Source organism: Notothenia coriiceps, unplaced genomic scaffold, assembly GCF_000735185.1.
Source record: "Notothenia coriiceps isolate Sejong01 unplaced genomic scaffold, NC01 NC01_scaffold00037246, whole genome shotgun sequence".
NCBI lineage: Eukaryota > Metazoa > Chordata > Actinopteri > Perciformes > Nototheniidae > Notothenia > Notothenia coriiceps.
The window spans coordinates 7,246,953-7,274,631 of NW_011369947.1; the positions used below are offsets into that span (position 1 = coordinate 7,246,953).

Consider the following 27,679-nt stretch of genomic DNA (forward strand, 5'->3'; position numbering starts at 1 on the left):
ACTGTAAATGATGGGAAAGAAAAACACTGGTGTTGCATCAGTATGTATGGACAGATGAGTTGAGGTTTCACAATCTTAATCTGACAAAGCTGGTTGGGTGAATCCCTTATCTATGTGTTACAATTCAACAGCATTTGTACTCATTTGGAAAACCCTCACAATTTTACTGTACTTTAACAAGTACAAATTAGAACAAATCAGTCTGCCATGTTGATTTAACTATCCCCCATGTTATTATGCCAATGAAAATAAGAGAATATTTATTAGGTAATATTAATGGACAATGTTAAGTTGCTTTGATCTATACTGTCTTTTTTATTCCGCTTTAATCATTTGTTTTATCCTTCATCTCATTTGAAATGCCCAACTAATGTCCAAATAATCTTTAGCAACACCATATGCCAACATTGGGGTAAGAAGGGGAAAATAATATTTAATATTTAATACTGAAAAGGGGTGATTCATACTAAATGTATTTTTGAAGTAGCCAAAACATGTACTGTCATGTGTCATAAGTAGAATAAGCCAATTATTTAAAAAAATATCGTTTTACACACAACACACACTAAATAACATCTAGTTAGGATTGAAGTTTTTTTCATTGAACATTTCGATTTCTTTATTATGTTATTCACTTTGGTTATTGTTAGGAATTTCGGTGCTAATTTTACATTAAACCAAAAAATTTAAAGGCAGATACAAATGAAATTAAAGAGTGGGCTATATAGGCAAAACACATAAACCAAAATTCAGGAGCTCAAAGACGAAAAGTAGTTTAGAATTCCGATCAATATGGGGTTAAATTGGATTCCTCGTTGACCTAGATAAAATAGAAAAAATATATACTCCAATTAGAGTGTAGTTTATGGGACAAACAACACCAAACCGTCCCCCCCTCTTGACTGGTCCCATCATAGAGTTTGCCTGCAGGCTGCCAGGTCAATGTCTCAGTCCGGACACTTCCAGCTCCCCCGACCCTGGACAGAGGACAGGTGGGCCTCGGGACACTGGGTGGTGGGAGGTGGGGGTGGGTGGTGATCGTGATGTTTTTTTGAAGACTGATGGATGTGTGACGTTGGCGAATTGCAGCTAAACTGTACGTGAGGAGAGACCAGCCAGGGCGCACTGGATCGAGCAGATTTGAGGAGGGAAGGCAAGTGGAGGAGGAAGGGGGTGGGGGGAGCCGACAGAGGTAGAAAAAAAATCACCGACAGGGAGTCGGATGGACTCAAGGGGACAGAGAGCAGGAGAGCGGCTTTAGGCACATCAAGGGTCCCATCAAGTGGTCTGGTGTCTGCACCAAATCAGCTTCAGGGATGTAGTCGAAGCGGCTTAGAGCTCAGCCCATCCGAGCTCATCATCATGAAGAAACACTCCGCCAGGGTCGCCCCGCTGTCTGCCTGCAACAGTCCGGTGCTCACCCTCACCAAAGTGGAAGGTAGGGGGAGTTCATATCCATTTAGACCGCCTGATACTCCGCAAACTGGGGCTGGTGTGTGTGTTATGGGCACATGTATATATGACTCTGCTGATCTGATAGAGAGAGGGATTCACGTTTCTTAATTAGGACATGGGTCAACTTTAGGACATCTTATTTTGAGCAAGATAAAACGAAACTGGAACCAATCAAGCGCGCAATTACCGTAACATTTAGATGCATCTTTTGCGGAAACTGTTTTACCATTGGACAGCTTCCTCGTCAATGTTTGCATTTAAGTAACCAAATGCACTCGGAATTTAATCTCGTTATTTATTCATGATTTCTTCATCGCGTGATGTTGCTGGAAAGATACAAAATGAAGCCTATTATAGAAGTGCATTGTCCATATTTTTATTATTGACCGCATTATGTGTGTATTGGTGGGGCGGGTGCGGGGGGGGTGTGTGGTGGTGGCTGCTGCTGGTGAAGTAAGTTTGCTTGAATGAACGCTGCTACATTTACAGGTCCATAGGGAGGATGTGAAGTTGTTATTGCAGCAGGGATTCCCCCACACACTCTCCACCCTCCACCCATCACATAACAGCTAAGATACCAGAGCATCACACCAGAACAGCTAGGACGTGAACCCATTCATCAAACAGTTTAAAAGGGGAGTGATTAGTAAAATATACATAAATAAAAAGAAAGAACGCTAACTAGGTAACATAAGATAAGAATAAAGAAGTTTAAATGATTTGTTATTGGTTGTGATCATATTCTAAAGATGTTTGGATTATTAAAAAGTCAGCTCCCTTTCATATGAGTGTTGAGAGTTGTATCTATAAATTCATTTTGTGCTCAAAGTGCACCAGATTGATACATTTAACTTCAACATTTAAAAAAAAAAAAATCTTCCAGGGGGTGCATGCCCCCGGACCCCCCTAGAGGATGTGAGGTCCACCCCAAAATAAAGCAGGTTAAAATAATTAAATTGGATACATCTTATTTTAGTAAATACTGAAAACGGGTCCCACAGACCCAAACAGCACACAAAGGTTAAAGGTAAGCATATAATAATGTTAAAATGTGCAAAAGTAGCTCACAACAATTTTAAGCTTGGCCTACCATTTTATTGGAGCGATGAGGAACAGTTGGGGCTTGAAAAGGCCCACCTTTTCAAAATGGGGAATGACAGGAAAAGTTTGAGAACCACTGCGTTAAGCGGTCTCCGCGACCACACTTCAGCCCACTGATCTCTGACCTTGTCAGGTATTGAGCATTCAATAAAATGAAGAACACAGAATTACTCAATATAAAACATAGAATTTGTGTGATTATACAAAATGATTTACAAATAAACCCCACTGCATATTTACAACTGTTACATGTAGATGAAAGTTGGTCTCCCCGCAGTCTCAGTCTCTAAGGAGCACCAATAAGACATCTCCTGTTGCCATTATTAGGGACAACTCCTCTCTGAATCCCATGTGTGTCATCACCATGCTGTCATCTTCAACATGGTGTGTCATTGCTCCCTTTACTACAATGTTCTCCTTGGTCTCATTCCTGTGTGAATGAGTGGTGTTATGCATTCTTTAATCCCCCCCTCAGCAGAGAGGAGTACTGCATTTCTCAGCGTTTGGCATATCGCAAAGGCTGCTAGCACATTGCCATCTCGCAGGCAACCTAAAAAGAAGAATTAGGATTAATCTGAATTGCAAACTTCCTGGAATACATTTATTAATTTGCATGATGAAGTGATATGTACACATGCCGTGATGCATGAAAACAGTCCTAAGTGAGTATGATGACTTACAGATTGAATTGCTGTTTGTTCATTTTATGTTGTGCTGCTGGCAGCTTTCCTTTGTGCAGTGCAGTAAGATAATGCTTAATATATGTAATAGACACCACAGCAGGTGCTGGTAATATGCTAAATTGTCAGTGTCACCTCTTAAGGAATTGTGTTAAGTTGTATTTTATTGTGAATTCAGTCAAATATATACCTGTGAAATAGTTTGAAGCTTTATACCTCCATTATTTTTGCAGTTCCCAGCTTTATTAGTGAAAATGTATGAAAATACTTTGTTATTCATAATTTATGGCTTGACCAGCTGCTTGAATATAAATCAGGGATTTCCCTGCAGTCTGCTATGGACACCGCAGAACTTAAACCCAGATGCTGTAGCTGTATATACTGTGTTGCATAATTATTCACTCACTGCAAGGCATTCTGGATAACCTCAGAAGAATCACTGCTGCTGGATAAGCAACGATTTAAAGCTTATTTCGGTGAATGACAGCTCAAAATATAATATTTTCCGAAGAGTTGAGATGGCGTGCTGTTATATGACAAGCTTGGTTATACGGAATTAACAAAAGCAGTGCTGTGGAAAGAGAAGGGATTGTAAATGTGTGTGATGGGGGTAATAAAGTTGTGTAAACTGTTGAAGAGAGTGAAAGCTGTAGAGTTTATGAAGTGAATGTTCGGCTCCCCATTTCAGCAGCTGTTTGAAGGAGGAGGGAGTCGCAGGGGGCTACAGCGGATCAACACACAGCTTTTCAGACACTCCGCTGCTTATGTAACCCCAGCTCCAACATCTCTGTTCTCTTCACTAACAACCTGCTCCAGACTGTCAAAGATATATTTCTTTCGGTGTGGGATCTCTTTTTTGTTTTCTTTCTTTTTGTGTCCAGTTAACAGCCACAGCGCGTATTCGTGTTTAAACAGCATCAAGACAGAGAAAATGTTATGACAATAGAATCAATGTTCAAATCATTTGATCGTTGATTCTAGCTTTTCTACATTAAGCCATTCAGTCCTGTTTTATATTTTAGGGACAGGAGGAACTGCCACCCATATTCTGTTAAAATCCTTGAGGCTAGTAACCCAACCGTCTATTCTCAAGCATAATCCAATGTTATTTTAATGACTTTGTTTTGTCCATTTCTGGGTCTACTGCTGCCTCCTACAGCCATAAGTGTGATCCACTGTCTTCATCTGCACTATTTACCTCTTGCTTTTGATTAATTCCCCTAACCATCGGCTCCTGGATGATGATTATTGATTTCTCTTCAAATGTGTTTCTAGCGATCATCTCTTTGAGGAATGTCCGTGTTGTGTCGTCAAAGGCAGGGGTTAAAAGTTCATAAAAATCTCTTTAATCTCAGTAATTTCATTACACACTTGGAAACAGAACAGGCGTCTTTTAAAAGTGATTCATTCGTCCAAGAGGAAGCCGGTCATATTTCATCAGCTGCTATAATGACTTCACAGACCCTTTCTCCAGGGCTCCATCTACCCTGAACACGAGAACTATATCTCAATATAGCAAATCATAACTTTTAACATGCAGAAGTAGAGGTGTAAATGTACAGAGAATTAACCCATTTAACGCAGTATGAGATCTTCAGGGTTTCTTGGTGAGATGGATTGTCATTGTATTGTGCACACTCTACAGTTTGCTTTATTAGAAGCTGCGACAGAGTGTAATACTGTAGGTGTTGTTTTCACCTTGGGAGTCTGTGTCTGCGTCATCGTTGAAAAATGTGCTCCTGGAGATAACTGCTTTGGCAGGATTTACTAAGGGATGCGTTTTTTTTAAAAGTAATTTGCCAGGTGTTTAGCCTGTGGACATTGTAAGATGCAGCTATACAACTTTACAGGTGTGTGGATGAGACAAGAATGAAGATGGAACATTGGTGTGATACGAGCCAGAATCGCTTGATTTGGCGTCATGGTTGGCGTGATTCCATCGCACTAGTCTCTCGTTCTGTCTGCTTGAAGGTTTTATAAAGACGTGTCGAGAAAATGTACTCAGAATAATAGCTCCATGTGAGTATTTTGCATAAAGTAATGGATTTAAGGGTTGGTTGATTTGTCCTGTCCGCCCTACTCTTTGTGCACCATGCATGAGTCATCTTAATCTTAATAAAATATGTGCATTTTGCAAAAAAAGCACAAAGAAATAACGTGACATGTTTCCTTCAAGCACGCTCAAAAAGAACATAAATAGAATCCTGCATCTATTACTCGTTTGCATGTGTCGTGTTTGCATGTCAGTGTACATTCAGGCATGTGTAAATAAAAGGTGTGTTGAGATGAAGCTACACCTGTCAAAACAAAGGTCTAACATACCTGCATTTTGAATCTGCGGCCTCTGTGTAGTTAAAAGATCATCAGAAGCAGCTATCATGTTCAAGCTTTCCTCTGCAAGCCCCATTCAAATGTTACGTCTCCCTTTGATCCTTTGAATGTAATTGGAGTTGACTTTGAAGGTAGTCAGAGGAGAAGCCTAATGCTTTTAAATTCATTTAAAAAGCGAGGGAAACAGGCCTTTCTCGCTTGATAAGTGTGCAATGAATACACAATGACAGGGCCTTTTATTGTATTACCAGGCCAAGCTTGTGCTCCGGTTTATGTAATGCAGAGTGTGTATGTGTGCAGAGAAAGCCATCAGTTTAATTGTAATGAATGATATTTCACTGAATAGATGGTTTGATGTTATAGCCAAATTGATTAATTTATAGAAGTTCATTTGAGGTTTGCTGCCACAACTTAATTGCTGCAAATCTCATTTGTATTCTGTATAAGAAAATGCCTTCTGTATCATAGTGTTTCATCTTTTAGCAAAATCCTCTACATAAATGTGTAAAGAGGAAGCTCGATGCTATAATCCTGAAGGGAGTTGATCCGAATAGCTTTCTTTAGGGTGTGAGGCTGCTGCCTATCCGCTCTAAATGTCTTATTCAGCCAGTAAACCAGATGGTATTTGCTGTGTACCTAGAAGCCTAATTATTAAAAAGCTAAAGTAAAACAATAATACTACTACTCCCCTACAGCGGTTGTAGTTAGTGTGGCTTGCCCGGGAACCCTGTCAGCAAAAATGCATGTAGTGTGCTTCAGTGCATTTCACCTCTGAAAATTACTTGTTTTTTTCTCTTGATGCCATTAAAAAAACTAACCAGTCATCAAACTGTGAGGGTCATTTTACAGGAGTGATGTCATGGAAATGTGGAAGTATGTGAACACTCTATTAGTTAACATTAATGTAACTCTGATATACTTCTTGTAGTACAGGGAGGGAGTATAACCGCTGTTTGGGCAGGCACTCAGAGTGTACACCTGCGGTGGTTGTCTATCCACTACTTCTACAGGGACGCTATGGCCAATCTTTTAAATATTGATTTGTCGGGAAAGTGCTGGGACTCTTGCCAGTTTGTTAAACTGCAGGTCCATCACACTAGAGTCGCTGCTGTAAGGGACTGCAAGAGAGAGTGGGGGCACTTCAGGTCTGGGGGAAATACTGTTGGGCAGTGTACCTGCTGCCAAATGTGAGTAATTGCTAGAATACTGCACAGTGCACGGTCACACACAAAAACACACACCGGTTGGCTTGCAGCGGTGTTTTGTCGTGACACTCACCAATGAGGCATCAGAGGGCTGCAGCATTGACCTGCATCGTGAGCATCTGTTGAACCAGCTGGGCAGGTCAGGGCGGTGACAAACAACAAGTTTGCAACTTGGACAGGAAGTTGCTCTGTTGTCCTTTGAGGTTGAAAGAGAAAGCGGTCAGGCAGTGAGGAGAGCAGGATCAGTAACAGTCGTCCCGCCCTTGTCTGCCCTCCTGGGCCTTTGTCCCCTTGGCCCATGTGGTACCACCTCAGCTGGTGGACGCAGCGGGGGGGGGGCTGCCGCCTGACTCTCTGTTGTGTGATTGAGCCAGACATCTTGTCAGATGAGGCTGCTCTGGTGTGTTGAAAGGCCTCTGATTGTCAGCTGTCACAGTGGAATATCAAAGACTCCCACACTGTCAGACTTAGACGACAAAGACCGTGACTGCTGCCTGTCTGTCTGACCTGCCTTGGTAAAACAACCATCCGTCTCTAATGTGACATTTGTAGTCTGAAGTTAATACTACATTCTAGAAATTGTCTTGCTTTTGAAACAAATGCAGGATGTTAGGCTCTGACTTTTTTACGGGAATGAAAAACGGCATTAGTTAACCTGGGATTGCACTTATGCAATGATTGATGTTGCGTGAAAGCTGAAGATTAACCAACATTTCGCATTTGTATCAGCCGCAACAGAGACACTGTTATTTTCAACCATGTAAATGAGTGAGTTTGTGTGTGTGTGGACCTATTTTTGTCACTATGATATAGTTGTAACTGTGCAAGATCAATCAATCAATCAATGTTTATTTATATAGCCCAATATCACAAATGTTACATTTGTCTCAGTAGACTTCACAGATTTAGTGACATTTAGTGACAGATGCAGTCACTAAACTGAACCGAGGTGTACTGTAGCAAAAGTCTAAATAAAGGTTGAGTTTGAAGTGTTCCTAGGGATCAACCGGGGATTTATTCCCCCCCTTAGAGTTGATGCCCTTTGTGTACGTCGCTGGCGTCACAAACCTTCACATTTGTGTAGGTGCCATTAGAATTAAGAGTTAATGTCTTACACCCAGACATAAACTTATGTTTGATGTTATAAATAAGCATGGAATAACAATTGATTATGAGAATGACAGAATTACCAGTCAATTCATATTCATCACAAAGCAGAGACCCATGAGGCAGGAGAAGAGTTTCTCTGAAGTGTGTATCGGTGATTGATCTGTTTACCTTTCTGATTCACTGAGGCAGAGCGCTGCAGACCTCTCTCTCTCCCACAGAGGTGTCGCCAAACAGACAAACAGACAAACCTCTCTTACCTCAGCGTCTCCAACACCAGGTCCTGGTGAAGACTCTCGACAGCTGTGCGGCCACCCGGCTGAACTAACGCCAGCCTGTTGTAGCCTGCTGGGATGTGGTTTCTTGTTGTGTGAGTATCGGGTCAGCAAAGAGAGTGAGTGGTGGTGGTGGTTCTGGAAGCCATAGCTGGGCTTTCTGGGCCTCTCTTCTGTGACGTGGGAGAGCAGGCAGCCAGGCAGAGCTATGCTGGCACATTTGGGATTTGCAGCTATCAGCAGGAGAGATCTGCACTGCAGAGTCTGCATGGGGAGGGAGGAGAGCGGAAGTGGGAAAAGCGCTGGTGGGGAGGCATGGCCTGTGGTGGGAGAGAAACTGGAAAACCGGCCAGATAAATCTCAACACCAATAGGAGTGCTACATCACCTTCTGGAAGTGGGATGTGTAATTACTACTCTCCCCATGTGCTCAGTGAACTAACACACTATAGACAGACAAAGGAGCATATAAGGTCGAGATTGATCTACTGTGCCAACAGTGGTGAAGAGACTGATTTGTCAACAGATTTTCACAGAGATGCAGGGGCGATTTTTCCCCTATATTGTTGATTAAGTATGAATTGAACACTTTGCTGTGATAAATACAAAGCGGGGTTGAGAAAACTGTTTCTCTGCATTTGACCCATCCTAGTGTTAGGACCAGTGGGCTGCAATTATGTACAGCGCAGTGTAGGGAACAGTGCCTTGCTCAGGGACACCTCGGTAGCACTTAGTCTTTCCGGGACTTGAACTGGTGACCTTCAAGTTGCCAAGCCAAGTCCATATGGACTGCCACCACCGCCCTGATAAAACCAATTGGAATTGAAAGTCCAATCTAAAAAATTATTTTAAAGGGTAAGTTTTGTAACCAAGTCATAAAACAAAACTACCTAACCGGGTCAATAAAAAGATTGACATCTAAAGAAAACTGCTTCTAATAATTATTATATTTTGGATTTGAAAGCATTCATAATGAAAAGAGACACAAAACATTTTGTGGAGCAGGGTTTTGATCTGTTTGGTTTTGATTGGGTTAAAATCAATCTGTGTGCTGAAGTTGGAACTGCATGGTCTTATTTTTATCTTTAGACAATCCTTGGTTTTCTGCTGAATTGTCTAGTCTCCTACATGAGAGAAACAAGGCCATGGGCAAAGGCTAGGAAATCTGGCTTAGAGGTAGAATGGCTTCATTTTAGCCCTTTTTACAATCTCCATTCGGGCATTTGGCACCAAAAGCATAAATAAGTCCTTTTTACCTTGGTAGCGAAATCTTTTTACTCTTGAGTCCACTTTTACCTGTGCATATTAAATTCCATGGTGTTCCAAGCATCAGTACGGCTGAGTGGTTGGTTGGGATGAATGCATTTAAGAAGAAGACGGCTGTCAGAGTGGATCCAAAGCAGCTCCTACAAGGACTCCACACACTTTCTTCCTGTCTGAAGTGATTTCACAGATGCATGTTAGCTTCAGTTAAGCACAACTGGACATACACTTTGGTGAATACGTTTAGATGTTTTCACTTGTAAAGTAATCTCAAACAAAACCAAATCTAAATCTGTTTTAGTATTGAATTTAATTTTTAAGATATTTTAAAAACTGCATCTAATCAAACCAAAGATTGCAATGCAGGCCTTTCGTCGCAGCTATGTCTGACCTTGACAGATGACATTTGATGAGGAACTGATAAAGTAAAGAGCTTTCAGTGAATCATTTACCAATTACATAAGGAGACTCTTTTAGTCATGGTATGGCTTCAAGTGACATTAGTAAAGGAGCCTTCAAATCTCAGTCAGCCACTCTACTGACCCAGCTCTCTCACTGATGAGTTCAGTGGTGCTCCATATTGTTCATCACTAGCAGTGAAGGTTGACCCAGTATCATTAGTCACCGTCAGGCTCAAGGAGGTACTATGTTGGCTTCAAATCCCTGAGTCAGCACGTCAGTGGATAACAAATGTATATATATTGATGCCTCTGCATAGATAATAGAAGCTTTGATTAATAATTTATACAAATGTGTTTCATTTAATAAAAGAGAGAATGTATTATGAGTTTCATGCTAACAGCCTAATTGCAGAGTGTGAGCGGAATAATAAACGCTTAATGTTGTCATAACACAAAGTGTTTTCACATATGCCAGAGCTGGAAATGCTTAGCTGGGCCTCAGCGCTTCTCTATGAGCTGATTGGCTTGGCCCATCACTGCATTTGGAAGATTAAACTGTGCTGCAGTAAGCAGCAGTGGGCCAGGGCCACAGGATGTGGGACGGTGGCCCAGGAAGGACAGACTGGGCAGCGTGATCAAGACATGACCTTCAGAAAGACATGGAGGCTTTGAGGCTCAGAATAGAGAAACTTAACTCTCACCCTTGTACCCAAGACTTTGACAGACACCCCTCATGCGTCTGTCTCTTTTCTTTTTGTCTTTGCTGATTCACCATTTTGTTGCAGGAACAGACAATGATCTTGAATCCTCTTTCATTGATGCCACATCTGTCTCGGAACTGTCAATTACTTTTTTCAGGAGTAGAAAGCATTTTTCAACATGCCCAAATAGTGAAGCATCATTTCATCTTAATTGCATCACAGAGAGCCAGGGGAAGCCGGGGCATTAGCATGGGGGGTGATAGTCATCAGGGATGTTAATCTGTGATTTAATAGGACCACCTGGCAAGGTCAGAGGCATCTCCAGGAAGAATGAGTCTCTCATTGGGCGTGATGAATGCCCGTGAATAAAGCTATTTAACAAAATACGTAGCAAACCTTCATATAAAACAATAAGTGTCCCTTTGACTTCACAGATCACATTAACATAAAGGCAGACAGTGCAATCAGTGCCAGGTTTATGGCAATAAGCTGACACAGGATAAGTGAAATAATACAAGTTTAATGTCTTATTTTTCACAGTGTAACCCCTACTTTAGATAGAATTATGCTTGTCCGGCAATGGCTTTTTGAAGCGCATTTTTTATTCCAGGCAGCTGTACAGTGCCGATAAAAAGGCAAAAGGCTCCCTGCGGCACATCATTACCCCTGAAAGCACCATTAGGGAGATCCCTCCATTTTAACTTGTTGAAGGGCAGGATACATGGTCCATGTTAAATAACCGTTATGAAACAGAATGTATGTCTGGCTTTTTGTTGGCTGTGCTGTCCCCTCTCTGCCCTGATTGTGAATGTGTCGCCTCATAGTTTTGTTTTCAGTGGCGACAGTAGAGCTGTAGGGTTTGTTAGGCTCAAATAAAATGATTTATTGAGGCTACTGATAATAGTGTCAGGGATCTTTGTTGTTGCCAAGTTATGTTCATTTGATCAATACTAAATATCACTGAGAGTTGGATAGTCTCGGGTAGGCTGTCTGCATACAGATCTGCTGAACGAAGGATGTATCTATTGTTGCATTGAGCTTTATAGCTTTTATGCTTCTGCACACTAGTTAACACAGCTTAAACTGAATTGTTTAAAGGAGAAAATAAGGCATGCATCCATAAGTATGTTCAATCACTCAAGGTAACAACATGACCTTGGTAAGTGAACCATCTTTAGAGCATGGTGGGTGTGGGTGAGTTGGACAGAAAACAGCACATCAGTTATTTGCTTCAATTCACACAATTATTAAAGAAGTATGGGAGCTATCAGGTTCTGACAGGAGCAATAGCCAAGTTAGGCGGTGCGTGCTCTGGCAAACACACACACACACACACACACACACACACACACACACACACACACACACACACACACACACACACACACACACACACACACACACACACACACACGTCATTGTAACTCACGAGGTAGAGAAGAGGTCGTCTTGGATTGGATGTCAGATCTGCCCTCTTTTGTCCTCTGTTTGGCTGCAGCCTGTCACACTTGATAACCACATTTTTTACTCAGATGTCTGATTGATTACCTTCAAGTTCAATTAAACTGTGAAAGAAGCTATTTTTAGCCAGAAAAAGGCAGCAAGACATGGGTGACCTGAAGTCATTCACAGAGAAGAAAATGCTGTAAAAGCTCTCAGACCATATTTACTGCAAGAGATATTCAAGTAATTCCTACACATGTACAGTACATGTACAGTACAAAGCTAAACCATATTTTAAACATGACAACTTGGAAGAAATATAATAAATACATTGATAATTAATAATATTTTTTTTGTTGAAATGGGTTTGAAAATGGTTATTTTGATAACCCTAAAGGATTACCCTCTGCTGAAGAAATACAGAAATAAATCACCCTGATTTAGATTTGTTTTAGTTATCAGTGTTTATCTGTAACACTAACATGCATGTGTCCGTCTTTTAGGAGAAGACCACATCAGGGACAGTGTGGTGGGCCCCACAGACACACAGGCCGCGGGCGTTGTGGCCGGAGCAGAGTCGAGCTCCAGCAAACGGAAGCTGCACTGCTGCATCAGAGTAACAACCGTACAGGTGAGCAAGGCCCTGTGGGGAGTCGCCATGGTGATGTGTGTATGCTGCTCCTGGGCAGGCTCCACCCAGCTGGCCAAGCTGACCTTTAAGCAGTTTGACGCCCCCTTCACCCTCACCTGGTTCGCCACCAGCTGGAACTCCCTCTTCTTCCCACTCTACTACATCGGCCATCTGTGTAAGAGTCCAGAGAGGCAGACGCCCAGACAGAGATTCAGGTGAGGAGCAATTACAACATTTCACTTTAAACAGAGATAATATATAACACATGAGAAATAATAAGCTACAAAGTGAGACAAAGAAAGCAAATAGGGTTTGATTTGGCTTCTCTTAAAAGGGTCTGTTCCAGAGTCAAGCACAAGCAGCCAGGAGTCTTAGGTCAGAGGTCTCAACATTTCCTTTGAAAGAATGCCTTTATTTGAAAAGTAAAATGTTAGAATCAATCTCAAAAACCCACAGGGTGTCAGTGGATACAAGCTTAAACTGGGGAAGATATCTGGGATTTAGAGGAACAGGGTGTTATGGTAATGATTTGATTGGCCAGTTAGATTGAGCAATTTGATTGGGCCATTGAAATCCTATCATTTGATTGGTCCATTAGATCAAGTTCATCGTCTATAAATCTTATTGTCTTTTCATAGCAACACATACTGGCAGCAGGAAGTCAGCCTAATGTGAGAAACATCATCAGATTGACGTTATGTTGTTGAAGCAGACAAAGAAAGTAATTTGTGTTGTCAACACAGAGAAACATTGTGTTCTCAAGCGTCACATAGCATACAAAGGAGGCGAACAAGATTCCGTGTGTATTTTCCAGTGCATCACACTCCATACAGGAACTTATGTTTACTTGCAATGTTCGCCCATCAGAGAGATGCACAGCAACAACCATGGATGTCCCACCAGTACCCCCGACTCACATGGATGTGTTAGGACCCGTTATCGCTGCCTGCAGCTGTAACCACACTGGATGTGCTGAGGATTTTCACACCAAGCTGAGAAATGTAGAGTAGGAGTTGACATTTGTAATAGCTGTCCTGTCTCTTTATATAAAGTGTAGCTGTGACTTTATGATCTGCTAGAAGCTAAATTACCGTCCTCAGCACAGTTGTAGAGTTTCCAAAATCAATGCAGATTACGGGTCTCATGAGTGCAACAGTACGGAAGAAACAAAGCCACAAACTGTCAATGGTTGTGATTTAAAAGTGGCGTATCTAGTGTCTGTAATGAAATGATGATATACTTTGATGTGATTGTCACTGAATCAGTGTGTTTATAAAGGGGGAGTGTGTTTTACTGCTGACTCAGCTTCCTGGATCTGATTCATAACAATGCTGCTCCACAGTTTCCAGTCACTCCTCCAGATTTTGCTGCTTCATCATCCTCACAGCAGCGTAAACGGTGTAACTCAAAAGCACAATCAAAATGTCAAAAACGCATTCATCTTATAGTTTGACTAAGGTAGGGAGGGGGGGAGTTCTTCTTGGCATCACAGCAGAGTGATGCAGCAGAACGTCTTATTGGGTGGAACAGTTCAAAAATATATTTATGGAGAGAACATGACCACAAAGAAGTATTTTAATACTGATACCTAATGTCACGCTTTGGTTCATCCTTCTCGTTACACAGTGTGAAATATTGAATGTCAGGCTGAAGCTTAAGAATGTCTGCTTTTATTTAAGGAAATGTTCATCCATTTCATTATTTGAAACGTACATCTTCTTGTGTGTGGTTCAGACTTTTCCAGGCAGGGCTTAATTCCAGACTGAAGCTGGAATTTTGTATAATATCCATTGAAAAACTAAACTACGTACAGTACATTAAGTTAAATCACTTCTTCAAGACCACAACATATCACCAGTTTGACGGTTTATTGTTGTTTCTCAGTTTTATATAATAAAGTCTCATATATACAATCTCATATATGTATATTGTTATACTGTATACATACAAATATATAACAATATTATGTAGGCCCTTTATGTACTTAAAATATATTGATATGTTTGAGCTTACAACTGGCAAAGACGAGTCATATAAAAGTTAGTTTCAGAAATATTTAACTTTAATGCCTTGTGGCAGATCCAATTATATTTGTTAATATTGACTTAATTCTCCTGTTCCCACAAGCACTGCGATGAAACTTTTATTTCGATTTTATTTACTTTTGAAATTAGGAAATCTTTCACACTCTCATCACTGATTAAAGTCTTTGGTCTCTCTGGTATCATATGTTCACAGAGAGCTGTTTGTATTCATAAATATTGATCAAAGTCCCAGTCCGTTATAACACGAATCAACTCCATTTCCAATATTCTAACACTGAGCCTCTGCATTATCTTTCTGCACAGGGAGTGCAGTAGGTTTTTCGGGGATGACGGGCTTACACCCAAGGTGTTTTTCACCAAGGTGGCTCCCTTTGGCCTGCTGTGGATCCTCACCAACTACCTGTACCTGCAGGCCCTCAGGAAGATCAACACAACAGACGCCTCGGCGCTCTTCTGTTGTAACAAGGCCTTCGTCTTCCTGCTGTCTTGGATTGTACTTAGAGACCGCTTCATGGGGGTCAGGGTGAGTACACCTGCCTGTATTTGTGTGTATATAGAGTCAAGCAAAGGTCAAAAACAGCAAGTTAAACATGTTTTGCTCTCCTGGCATCACCTCTACCCGTAATAAACAACATAATAAAAAACAAAACAAGCAACTGTAAAGACAGTCATTTGTATAATGTAATGGCTACAACAGGAAGTGATAATATATTTTAATTGAGTGTCTGATCATCCTTGCTTTCCCTAACAATAAAAGTCTCAAACATGGCTGGGATTTAAGCGTGGCCAGTGCCACAATATCGTATTTATTTTTAAATGTACAGTATGTCAACCAAATATCGACTTTTTCGCCTAATCGCCTAGTCAACCCTCAAGTTAATCTAATGACACATTGGAAAGGTCATGACCATCAACATAGACAATTGAATTGAATATTGTTGTGTATGTGTCTGTGCTTCTATTATTATTTGCATTAAATCTTTGATGAGTCAATATTGTCCAATAACCTACTAAATTGTCAGGTAAAGGCTTGCTGTATGCTGGATAGGACGAGATGACCTTCATTTGCCTTAAGGCTTCTTATCGTGCCTCTCAGAAAGAGGTCCAGAATTTCCTCTAGGCATTAATGGTGGAGTCTGGATTCAAATGTTGTGTATCTATCAACTCTATTTTTAACTAAAGATCACTTGTAATGCCAAGACCTCCGTGTATTTAGCTCCCAAAGGGTTGAAAACAATTTTGTTCTTCTGACCGAACACACTACGGTCCAGTAGAGAGCATGTTACCTGTGTGACAACGTGATTTCCCACCAGTGATCGCTGTGTCATTCAAATGTTCCTCCTGAGTGTGTTTGTCACTGATTGTGTCTGGATTGCTAGAAAGAAGCAGAGGAGTGAGGGTTTAGCTTTTATGGATTGAGGAATCTCCCGCTCTCTCCGCCCCCTCAGATGTTTTCATATCTGCAGCCGTCCTGCAGAATGGCTTTCCCCTCTTTTTTTTCTCCTTTATACTCACTCACCACCCCGGCTCTCCCTCGTGCGTGCCCCAACTCCCCACCCCCATTATCTGCGATGAAAGGCCTCAGTAAGAGACAAGTACTGTTATAATCCTGCTTCTCGCTCTCTCACACCCCCAGCTTCTCTCTCTCTCTCCCTCCCTCTCCATCTTGGTGGTGGGGATTGCGGTGTTTGAATGTCTGCAGCAATGCAGGGGATCTTGGACGACTTTGTCATGAAAGTGAAGGAGGGGAGAGAGAAAGACGGGGGATACTAAATCATCTTTAATAAACAGCGATATTAAATTGTTTAAGTGATATAAACAAATAAAGATGTCTGTGTTTGGAGGCAAAGTCATGATGAAGGTCATGAAACTAATAAAAGAGCTTTTGAGCTGATGTGTGCCATGAATTTGGATGTATCAGTTGTAAAGGAGGGATAAGAGGATTCAACCTAGTAATTATTACTACACCAATACAAATCCTATCTCAATGAGCAGGTGTCGTAATGTTTTTTCCCCCCTTTGACCCTCACATTGTGCTGAAACATTTCAAGAAACTAAAGCACTTTCACATGGAGGGCGCTGACCTTGTAAGTACCCTTCACAGGAAATGGAAGTGAAGCACTGACTGACGGGGCAGCATGCCTTGCAGAAAGAGCCATTGTTCCAGAGGTGCCCAAGGACTTTTGCAAAGCAAAAACACACGGCTCATTTATCTTCCTGACACCTCTTTAACGCAGGGCTAATACACTGGTCTGTGGAATGTCCCTTACGCTGTTCTTTAGCCGAACACACACACATTCAAAGACAAATGCTCTAAGTTTAATAGTTGAACGATTTTGGTCTGTATTCTTCAAGGCTGATTGAGAGCGAGATGAAACTGATGCTCTGGTGATGTTTGGATGGTCTGACAATCTCAGAGGCAAGGAGCGGGAAGTGGGCGTGAGAGGGGGGGGNGGGGGGGTGGATCAAGTGGGGGGGATTGGTCTGTAAACATGATGGCAGTGTAGCAAAAATCAATGGCAGACAATCAACACTACAGAAGCTGCCTGTCCTGTGTTGGAACGCTTGCTCTGTTCAGAGGTGGAAGATGATCCTCTGCTAAAATATCAATACAGTATGCATACAAAAAAAAAATCCATTACATTAAAAATAAAAAATGGAACATTTAATTCAGTAGCTCTTACATACACCAACCTCTCCAGGTTCATCCCTATCTATATTTTAAAGGTTTTTACAGAGGGGTCTGCTCATATATTAATCATAGCCTGATTTTATATAACGTTTAATTCTAAAAAAAACTATAATTTCTGTTTGCCATTGACAGGATTTTCTGATTCCTGGTACAAAGAGAAATTCTCTCTGTTAAAACATTTTACTTTTTAACCTGGCTTCATCTAATAACTTAAATGTGTCAATTTTGTGGTGTAAAAAGTATATATTCTTCAGACTGTAATTGGAGTTCAAGTATTAAGTAGCATTGAATAGAAATACTCTGTACTCTATGTACTATTATTCCGCCACTGTAAACACCAAATGAGCAGTCTGCTGATGACTATAAAATAAAAACGAATTATATCATTATGAGCCTTGTCCCGTGATGCTTCTGCAGTGATTCACAATGTGCCATGTGTGCCTGCTGTGTTCCTGCACGGCGATAAAGGCTCGGGCGTCTTTATCGCCTCACTGCGAGCAGCGTGTTGCCCATCCGTCATCCGCTGATGTTCCTCCTCCTCTCCACAGATAGTAGCTGCTATCTTGGCCATAGCAGGCATTGTGATGATGACCTACGCTGATGGATTCCACAGCCACTCGGTCATCGGCATCACGTTGGTCGTGGCCTCTGCTTCGATGTCAGCCCTATATAAGGTATTTCTTTGTAAAGACACTAACCTTATGTCCGTCCATAAACCTCGCCTTTATTTGCAATGGTTCAAAACATGTATAAATCGCTAAACGTATGTATGAATAGTGATGTCTTATATAAGACATCCTGGACTAGCTCCCTGCTGCTTATGTAACCAGGTGGCAGAAGACAGGAGGGGATTATGAAATAAGGCTCAGATGAAAGAACTGGTGTTATGTGAGCGTTTGGTTGCCGGCCTTGGGCTGCTATGTTCCGATCAAAGATGTTTCGGGTCAGATATATTTTGACAGAGCTCTGGTCTCCTCTGCCCTTCTGTCCGTGTTGCCTAATGTGATAAACAGACAGCCGCGGCCCGCTGCCAGAAAACATGGCAGCTAGTTGGCAGGCGCACCCCTCTGCAATATCCCTCTGCTCTTAAAGGGGGCGGATTCAATGCATTCATGACCCTCCTCCCTTGATGTCCTCAGGTGCTCTTCAAGATGGTCCTGGGCAGTGCCAAATTCGGAGAGGCTGCACTCTTTCTTAGCATCGTTGGAAGCGCCAACTTTGTTTTCATCAGCTTCGTGCCGCTCATCCTGTATTTCACTCACGTGGAGTACATTGACTCACCTGGAGAGATCCCCTGGGCTTGCTTCTGCGGGGTTGCAGGCCTGATGTTTGGTACGGAAAGATGACATATGAAGCACACATCTTATACTGCAATGATTATGCAACCCATAAATATCCTTTTGAAAGTTTTATGATTTCATAAGCTAATGTTGTTGTCTGCTGCTACTCTGTGCTTCTTCCCACAGCTTTCAACGTCCTGTTGAACTTTGGCGTCGCGATAACATACCCAACATTAATATCTCTTGGCATCGTCCTAAGTGTTCCTGTAAATGCCAGTAAGTCTCTTGGCTCTTCTCCCAGACTTAACTTTTTAAAACCAGCCACCATTTTAAAAAGAAAGGAAATCACACTAAAATGTATCATCTATATTTGGTGGAGAGTAGAACTTATTCACATTTGTTTTCTTATTATTGTAAACTGTAATATTTTCTGTGAAAAACACATTATTCATGGTGATTGACATTCCCCTTCTGCATATGCATTGTTGACATTATTTCAATCGATTATTGTTTGTTAGTTAAAGTTATTGGTATCAAAGTATCAGACTTTGACTACACAATTATTGTGGCCCAAATAATTAACGATAACCATATTAATGCAATATCCGTAGAAAATGTGAAGGAATAAAAGGCTTTCAGTCATATTTATCTTTGTTGTTTTTGGTGCTGTCTCTTCTTACCAATTCATCTAATTTATTTCTTAAAATGTTTTTAAGTTTAGTGAGGTTAAGAGAGTCTGTAACCATAACTTTATAAAAGTGTATAAAAAGAACAATGGATATACATTTCTTCATATGTTCGTACTGACACGTGCTTCTCCTTTTACAGTGGTGGACCTCCACACATGTGAAATTAATTTCAACACAGTGCGCCTCATTGCTGTGTTCATCATCTGCCTGGGGTTCCTCATGCTGCTGCTACCGGAGGACTGGGACCAGTGCATCATCCAGCTCAGCACGAAGCTGCGCAAGAGAGACGAGCCAGCAGAGGGCAGCGCTGAGGCGGGCGCCACCACCGGGCTCAACTGGAGAGGGAGAGCCAGGACCTCCATGTCAACATTTGCACATTGAAGACGTCAGGATATTTGATCTGCCCTCTTTTTCATGAAGCTCCCTGGATGGAAAAAAGTGTTTTAGACTGCCCTCTGATCAGTAACACTTCGGTCAAGGGGGGAGATGCAGGAATGTGAGAATCATTCATTTAATGTCCTTTCCACTCACGAGTTGTCAAAGTTGGTGCATGGACAATGTTTATTGTAACCCAAAAGATTATCAGGTATAACTGATTAAGTCATGTATTAATTTGGCTGTACCTCTTAATCAATCCATGGATTCTCTACATCCTTGCACCTGGGAAGACTTGCCAACTTGCCTGATATTATCAGTTCCGAGCAAAAAAGCAACCTTTTTGGAGGCAGGCCTAACACCGTGTGGACTTGCTGTCTTTAACATTTACACACCTTTGAGATCCAAAGAAGAATGCCTAAAATGCTGAAAACAAAAAGTGAGGCAAACTGTGTGTAAACTCTATGACAAATACCTGCCTTTGGTGCACTGTACATAGCTGTGTCACACCGTTCATGTCGGTGAGCTGTGGACCCAATGGGCTCATCTGGTTTGAGAGGACCTGTCTGAAAACCTGAGGATCAATCTGAGACAGAGAAGAAGTGTGTCTCTGTTCATCCTGAGAAAAGAGGTCAGGTCCGATTTAACCACACTGATTGGCCCCCTGTGGTCATATGCTTTCCTGGGGCTAACCCCTACTCTGTCAAAGCTGACACTCATTGCTCAGGCCCACAGTTAAGGCACGAGAGATCAAAAAACAGTTTTTAATGGGTAGGGGTGGCAAACTCATTTCAGTTAAGGGGCCACATACTGCCCACTTTGATCTAAAGTGGGCCGGACCAGTAACATCATAGCATAATAACCCACAGGCCCTACATAACGACAATATTTCTGTTTAAGTCAAATTTAAGTCAAATAAGTAGCTACAAGTATTCGGAAAATGTCCACATGTAATGAGACGCAAAACGTTATGAACAAACTGAAATGTACTGTATTAAGACAAACAAGTGCAATTTCAAGTGCTACACACATGTTCTTTACAACAGATCACAGTTTCCACCTGAACTGACTCACCACAAAATGCAAATAAAAACGTGGGAGCTATTAAGTGAGGAGTTTGAGTTACCTCCCTTGCCTTGAAAATATAGAATTTTTATATTGGCAGTGCAGCCACAGTGTCACATCAAATCAAACTTTTTTTTGCCTATTGAAGCTGCTGATTGACATTATAATACACAATGTTCAGTGACAGAATAATATAACATTTTCAAATATTTCAGTAGGTTCTTATTTTCACAGAACTGAGGTCACAGAACTGATTAATTTGCTCCTGAAACTTGACATCTTTTAGCCCTCACAAGGGCATCAATATCAGGCTTAAAATCCTGACTTAGCAGCCAATTTAATTATTTCATTCAGGCACTTGTGTGTGAGTCTTGAGCGCAGCTTTGTTTTAGTAATATTCATTACAGAGAAAACCTGTTCACAAAGGTAGGTGGTCCCAAACATGCTCAAAACCGTTGCTGCCAGGGCTGTCAATTTGGGGTATCCTGGCAAAAGATACCGATAAAATGTGCCCAAGTCCGACGAGGCAAATTTGTCCTTTAAATCCTGATCACATTGTAAATCGATTATCTCAAGTTGTATGTCGACGGGCAGATCCGCAGCCTTAACTGCAAATGGCGAGCGAAAAACTGCAAACTCTGTCTCAAGCTCACCAAAGACCTGAAACCTCCGCTCAAACTCCCGCAGCAATTCCGTAATTTTGTTTTTGTACCGTCTCATGTCAGCAGTAACTCCGGTCATATGCACATTTCTTAGATGAGGGAAATGAGCAGGGTCACCACTTGACAGCTGTGTCTCCTACAAAGCCAGCTTCAACTTAAATGCGCGTATGCTGTCATAATATTCTGTGACAACTTTTTTGCGACCTTGCATCGTTATGTTCAGATTATTCAAGTGCTCTGAAATATCCACCATAAATGCAAGGTCCTGCAGCCATTCTGGGTTTTTTAATTCATGCACTGGCTTACCCTTTTTCTCCATGAACTGTCCAATTTCCTCGCGTAGATCAGAAAAACGCTTCAGCACGGCACCTCGGCTCAACCACCTTACTTCAGTGTGATATGGTAGGCTACAGGTGATGTCTTTATCACTGAGGAGGCTGTCGAACTGACGGTGATTCAGCCCTCTGGCTCGGATGAAATTAACCGTTTGGACAACCACTTTCATGACGTGATCCATTTTGAACGACTTGCAACACAATGCCTCCTGGTGCAAAATACAGTGGAATGTCCAAAAACGATCTCCTCCATTTGCTGCTTGTACTTTCTCCCTGAATTTCGTTGCAACACCTGCTTTTTTCCCAATCATTGATGGCGCGCCGTCTGTAGCCAGACTGACAGCACAGGTCCAGTCCACTCCAACCCTGTCCAGTGCTTCAACGAGAGCGCTAAAAATGTCATCCGCTTCAGTGGTGTCTGTCATAGGAACCAACTCAAGGAACTCTTCGGTGACCGTTAAAGTCTCATCAACACCACGAATGAATATGGCCAGTTGAGCAACATCTGTAATGTCAGTGCTCTCATCGATTGCAACTGAAAATGCTACGAATGACTTGACTTTTGTTTTTTTCTGGCTATCCAAATCTGCTGAAAGATCGGCAATCCTATCCTTCACTGTATTCCTCGTTAGACTAATGTTGGCAAAAGCCTGTCGCTTCTCAGGGCACATAATTTCTGCAGCCTTCAGCATGCATGTTTTCACAAACTCACCCTCAGAGTATGGCTTTGAGGCTGATGCTATTTCGTTAGCGATGAGATAGCTGGCTTTCACTGCTGCGTCACTTATATCTCGGCTGCGGGTAAAAACGGCCTGTTGTTTCTTTAGACCTGATAGCAGGTCATTTATCTTTTCTTTTCTCCGTTGTCCTTGCAAGCAGTCGTATTTCTCTCCATGGTGAGTCTCATAATGGCGGCGAATATTATATTTTTTGAGCACAGCAACTTGCTGCGAACACACCAAGCATACAGGTTTTCCATTTACCTCTGTAAAAAAATAGGATGCAGTCCATTTTTCTTGGAAAACTCGGCACTCCGTGTCCACTTTTCTCTTTTTTGACAGAGACATTTGGGGATGAGGGTGTCAGAGGTTATTGACTGCAATCACTACTCTTACTCATCACTTGTTTGACAGTCTGGCTGCGCTCTCACTGGTACCGGTGCGGTAGTGCGCCCACTAGTGGAAGGATTCAAAATAGCAGTTTTTTTTTCCTCCTCTCACAGCCTACTTAGCAAAGTCCTTGAGCTCCGTGGGCTAAGCTGAAATGCTTCCCGGGCCGGATCCGGCCCGCGGGCCGTATGTTTGCCATCCCTGGGTTAGATGGTTCATCTTTGTGCTTTCAGTCCATCCATAAAGCACCTGCTTTGCATTTTCTGTTGCAGAGTTACTGACAATAAACAGTTTACTAATCAAGCAATACACATGTATTTACAGGACATGTACTGGCATCCAAATAATATTCAGATGTGTTTTTCGAACCGTCTATTAGCTGTTCAAACTATTAACTGTCCTATTTTCACAATGAATGCTTCAGGTAGCCTACTTATCTTTGGATGGACTAAAAGCACTAACAGCTTATAATATATATATAAAACAAGACTCCCCCTTAGAATTACCCTTTTAATAACTCTGAACGCCAACCATAGCTATCACTTAGCCTCCCTTTGAATTCATATCACATTTCCAGACGTATATGCACATAAACTAATCGACGACAATTATTATTTCATTGTGACATTTTATAGAAAACTCTGAAAATAACAGACAGATGAAAACTGTCTCAATGTGGTTTATGGAGAGGTGTGCTGACACATGACAATGGCTCCCTTTTTTGTCCACCTCTGCTCTTTCAAAAATTAAATGTTGTATCTGTATCCATCAATCACACTTCTGAGGCGAGATAAACCGCAGAGCGACCGAGGCACACACCTTGTAAAGCGACTGGTGGAACCTCTGCCTTCTTGTGAATGTATGAACATCACTCGTCCACACATGCTCGCTACGTGCCATCTACTTTCTACAGCACCATCACTGACCACTGCAGAGAGACTCTTTATTACTACCCTTCTTGTACCCATCTCAGTTTTTTTTGGAGCAAACTCTTGACTCATCGAACAGGACTTTTTATATTTTTGTTGCACTTACGTTGAGGGGACAGTGGGTAAAATCTGCAGGACGAGCATGCACATAGTGTATAAGCAGATACAGCTGAAGTCCACTTCACTGCCTTTTCTGTTTTGCAATACAATGCATTAGCACTGTTTCCCATTGTCATGCTCTATGACAATAATTAATAATATTGTATTCCTCTGGAATTATTGCTAGACATTAATGTAAACCTTTGTAAGGAATGATACATTTTACACTGAGATGCAACATATGATTATCACATTTGAGGAAGAAATATCTAGAGCGTCAATAAATGATGGGTTAATTGAATCTAATGTTGAGTGTCTTCAAGTGTAATCACATGTACTATATAAAATATTTCTTTTCAATACATTTCACTGTCCAGGTTTGTTTTCTCAGGAGTGTTGTAATACTGTGCTTACAGATCACTAGTAATGTTCAAAGGCAACATGACAAGTTATATTTGAAGTAATGAAGCACAAACGATTAGCCGATTAAATAATCAATATAAACCAATTTTGATGATTGTCATCATATTTCAATGCAAAATACAAAAATAAGCTGAATTTAGCTTTTACATGGGGTAAATGTGCATCTTTTCATTCTCTGATAGCAAACTTAAACTTTTGGGGTTTCTGAATGTTGAGCAGAAAACATTATACATTTAAATATACCTTTTGATATTGTTTTTCCATCTGAATTCAGTGATTAATCATTTTGGTGAATTACAGAAAAATAATAAGCTACTATTTTCATAACCCATTAACCAATATTCTTTTATTTAGAAAAAATGTCAAAAAAATCATAGATGTAACATTTTCAAAAATGGTCACATTTTATTGCCCGAATGATTTGACAGTTGACTTAGAAAAATATGTAATTGTTGAACAGCATCAGCGTTTTTAACTCTAACAAACATCATGCTCCACTCTGACTGTAATCTGTCCGTAGAAGAAAGTGGCCTGCCGCTCCTTGGTTAGAGCGGAGTACGGTAATCTGCTGCCCTCTTGTGGCCGAGAGGGGACCTGCAGGCAGTCCACCCTCCCCTCCCCACCAGCACCTTGCCACACAGAGCAACAAGGAAGGGTATTTTCAGGGTGACACACTTTGCATGGATGCTCTTCTGAGGGATGTTTGAAGTCAGTGCAGACAGTGAAAACAGAAGAATAATTGGAGTCATCACCAGAGCTGGAAGTTGGACCAGGATGGATAGTGGACAGAGTGCAGGGGTCGCTGCTCCTGCCGTCCTCCCCCTCTGCCCTGACCCCTCCTCCCCTGCCCACCACACTTCCCAATCGGGCTCTTACTTTTTGCCTCAGTCCCTGAAGAGCGCCCTGGAAGCGTTGGCTGAGCAGAGCGTACAGCAGTGGGTTAATGTCAGAGTTCAGCAGCACCAGCCAGTACGAAAAGGTGACCGCAGTGGGGGGGACGAGGTTGGACTGGCCTGATATTGCAGTTTCTGTGGCCTGAATCAGGGCCATGCCCATGTAAGGTGTCCAGCAGAGGAAGAAGGCTGCGATAACCAGAAAAAGACGAACCAATCCATGGTGGTTTTGGTTCTGCTGTGAGTTCTGCAGCGGGGGCTGGGAGGCACTCTGGGCCAGGAAAGAGAACAAACGTCTTGATGAAGGGTTATTCTGCTCTGTGTTAGCATCAGGGCTGATATAAGTCCCCTCTTCTCTGCTGACCTCAGAAACAAACTGCCCACTCACATGATAAATGAGTCGGGAGGGGCCGTGAAGACTCCCACAGTGCTGGTGATTCGATGAGTCCCCATCAAAAGCAGAGTTTGAGTTCCTGCTGCGCTGCACAGAGTCCTCCAGGGTGTGAATCCTCCTGGCATGGCTGCGTGCCACCTTGACGATGTGCACGTAGCAGAAGAGGATGACCACGGCCGGGATGACGTAGGACAGAGCAGCCATGAAGGCAGTGTAGCTGGGACTGCTCTTCCAGTTGACTGCACAGCTGAACATGGGAACCACATAGCTGACGGAGCTCCAGCCCAGCAGGGGGGGACAACTGGTGACCAGAGCCTGCAGCCAGATCCACAGGACCACAGCGCAGATCCTCCACACGGTGCAGCGGGAGTTGTAGCGCAGGCAGTCCATGATGGAGTGGTAGCGGTCCAGGGCGATGGCTGCTAATGTCAGAACAGAAGCTGTGCAGTACACAGAGGAGGTGTAACCCACGTACAGGCAGAGGTCCTGTCAGACAGGAGAGAGAGAGATCTTATCACATGCCACTCACTGATTCAAAGAAAAATAGGTGTTATGACATGAGAGGTCAGATTAAGGTAATGTAAATAGTATTAGACAGAGGTGACGTACATTACAATTTTCCCATCCACGGTTTACGATGGACAAAGCAACAAACGGCATCACTCCGACGCCCACCAGGAGGTCACTGATGGCCAGGTTCATAATCAGAACTGACGTCACCGAGTGGAGAGTCTTGGTTGCAGCCACAATAACAATGACAAGAATATTACCTACACAGAGATACAACAGACACACACAATGACACAGAGGTCAGACTGGGTGGATGTAGACCACACAACCATATTTTTCTATGATCTGCAAAAGTGATGTGATTTCATAATTGAATATGAAACATTTAAAGAGTCTGAATAGCAATAACAAAACCACAAAAATAAATTATAATTATGAACAGCACTGCTAATGGTGGTAAGTTAACAGAGCAGTCATGCAAGTAACTTTCATTAAATATGAACATCTAACTATATAACTATATCTAACTTTATACACAGATATTAATTTGTTCAGGCATATGATATTTCTGACACCAAAATACAGCATGATACAGCTTAAAGCATTGTAAATGTACACAATAGGGAAACATATTCAACATGTATTCTCATGACTTATTATATATATATTTGTTATTGTTACATTTTCATGGATCTTACTTTTCCAAAAGCCTTCAGTTTTACAATTTTGAATGTCGACTAAGTCAACAATAAAAAGGTCATAGATTTTCTGATATTTTAGATTTTAATGACTCATCAAGCCATGCAGTCATACATTTTAATACATGTATTAATGCATGGTCATACATTTTAATATTTATTAAAATGTATGACTGCATGGCTTGATGAGTTTTAAAATGAGTTTGAGAGATTTAAAAGTTAGACCCATTTTGCTTGATTTGGGATGTATCCCAAATTAAGAAAAATGGTTCTAACTTTTAAATAAACCATTTAGTTTCAAATGTCAATGACATTTAAGCAATAAACACAATTGCCATGGTCCATAAGAGATACTTTGTATTATGAATACAGAACTACAAAACAAAGCCGTGCAAATTTCAGCCAAAGGTTTATTTCACAACCTGGCAAACCGGAAAATCCATTTTATAAATGGCTTAAAACTAGTCAAAGTACGAAATATGTCCCGTAAAATTAAAGGAATTTGATCTGAAATCAGTTGACGCATGATATGGATAATTTTCCATTCATGCAACCATTAAATGGAGGTGCTGGAACATTCTTTAATGTGTAAGATACGTGCTTTTGCAAACAATACGTTTCTTATCAGCAACTTTACGCGGGATATTGTGTTTAAATAAGTAGAGCGCGATAACATCAGTAACATTTTGTTGATGCTCTAATAAAAATAAAATCTAAAAGTCAGCAGGTGAATTATGTAGGCCTACCTGTTACGGCTCCAACACACATGAGCACCATGAGGATCTCCAGCAGCAGCTGGGTCCTCGCGGACAGGCCGGCTCCCGCAGCCTCTGCCCGGCTCGCGTTGGCCGCTGCCGCCTGCACGAGCACCGACCAGGAGCCGTCCAGG

The 27,679-nt window shown here is 41.7% G+C and overlaps 1 protein-coding gene across 1 annotated transcript; it reads left to right on the forward strand.

Moving 5' to 3' along the window:
* The first annotated feature begins 1,285 nt into the window (after positions 1-1,285).
* On the forward strand, positions 1,286-20,572 carry slc35f3b (solute carrier family 35 member F3b). Its single transcript, XM_010794670.1, has 7 exons — positions 1,286-1,438; positions 12,465-12,807; positions 14,941-15,160; positions 17,878-18,003; positions 18,469-18,661; positions 18,796-18,885; positions 19,438-20,572. Exons 1-7 carry the CDS (start codon positions 1,363-1,365, stop codon positions 19,677-19,679), a joined length of 1,290 nt encoding a protein of 429 aa, XP_010792972.1. The 5' UTR covers positions 1,286-1,362; the 3' UTR covers positions 19,680-20,572.
* Positions 20,573-27,679: the final 7,107 nt, after the last annotated feature.

What these genes read in the sequence shown, in the direction of transcription:
- slc35f3b (XM_010794670.1), top strand. Translation starts at nt 1,363, where the DNA reads ATGAAGAAACACTCCGCCAGGGTCGCCCCGCTGTCTGCCTGCAACAGT. An exon ending in ACGCCCAGACAGAGATTCAG is followed by an intron (nt 12,808 to 14,940) that starts GTGAGGAGCAAT and finishes CTTTCTGCACAG; the next exon opens with GGAGTGCAGTAGGTTTTTCG. An exon ending in ACCGCTTCATGGGGGTCAGG is followed by an intron (nt 15,161 to 17,877) that starts GTGAGTACACCT and finishes TCCTCTCCACAG; the next exon opens with ATAGTAGCTGCTATCTTGGC.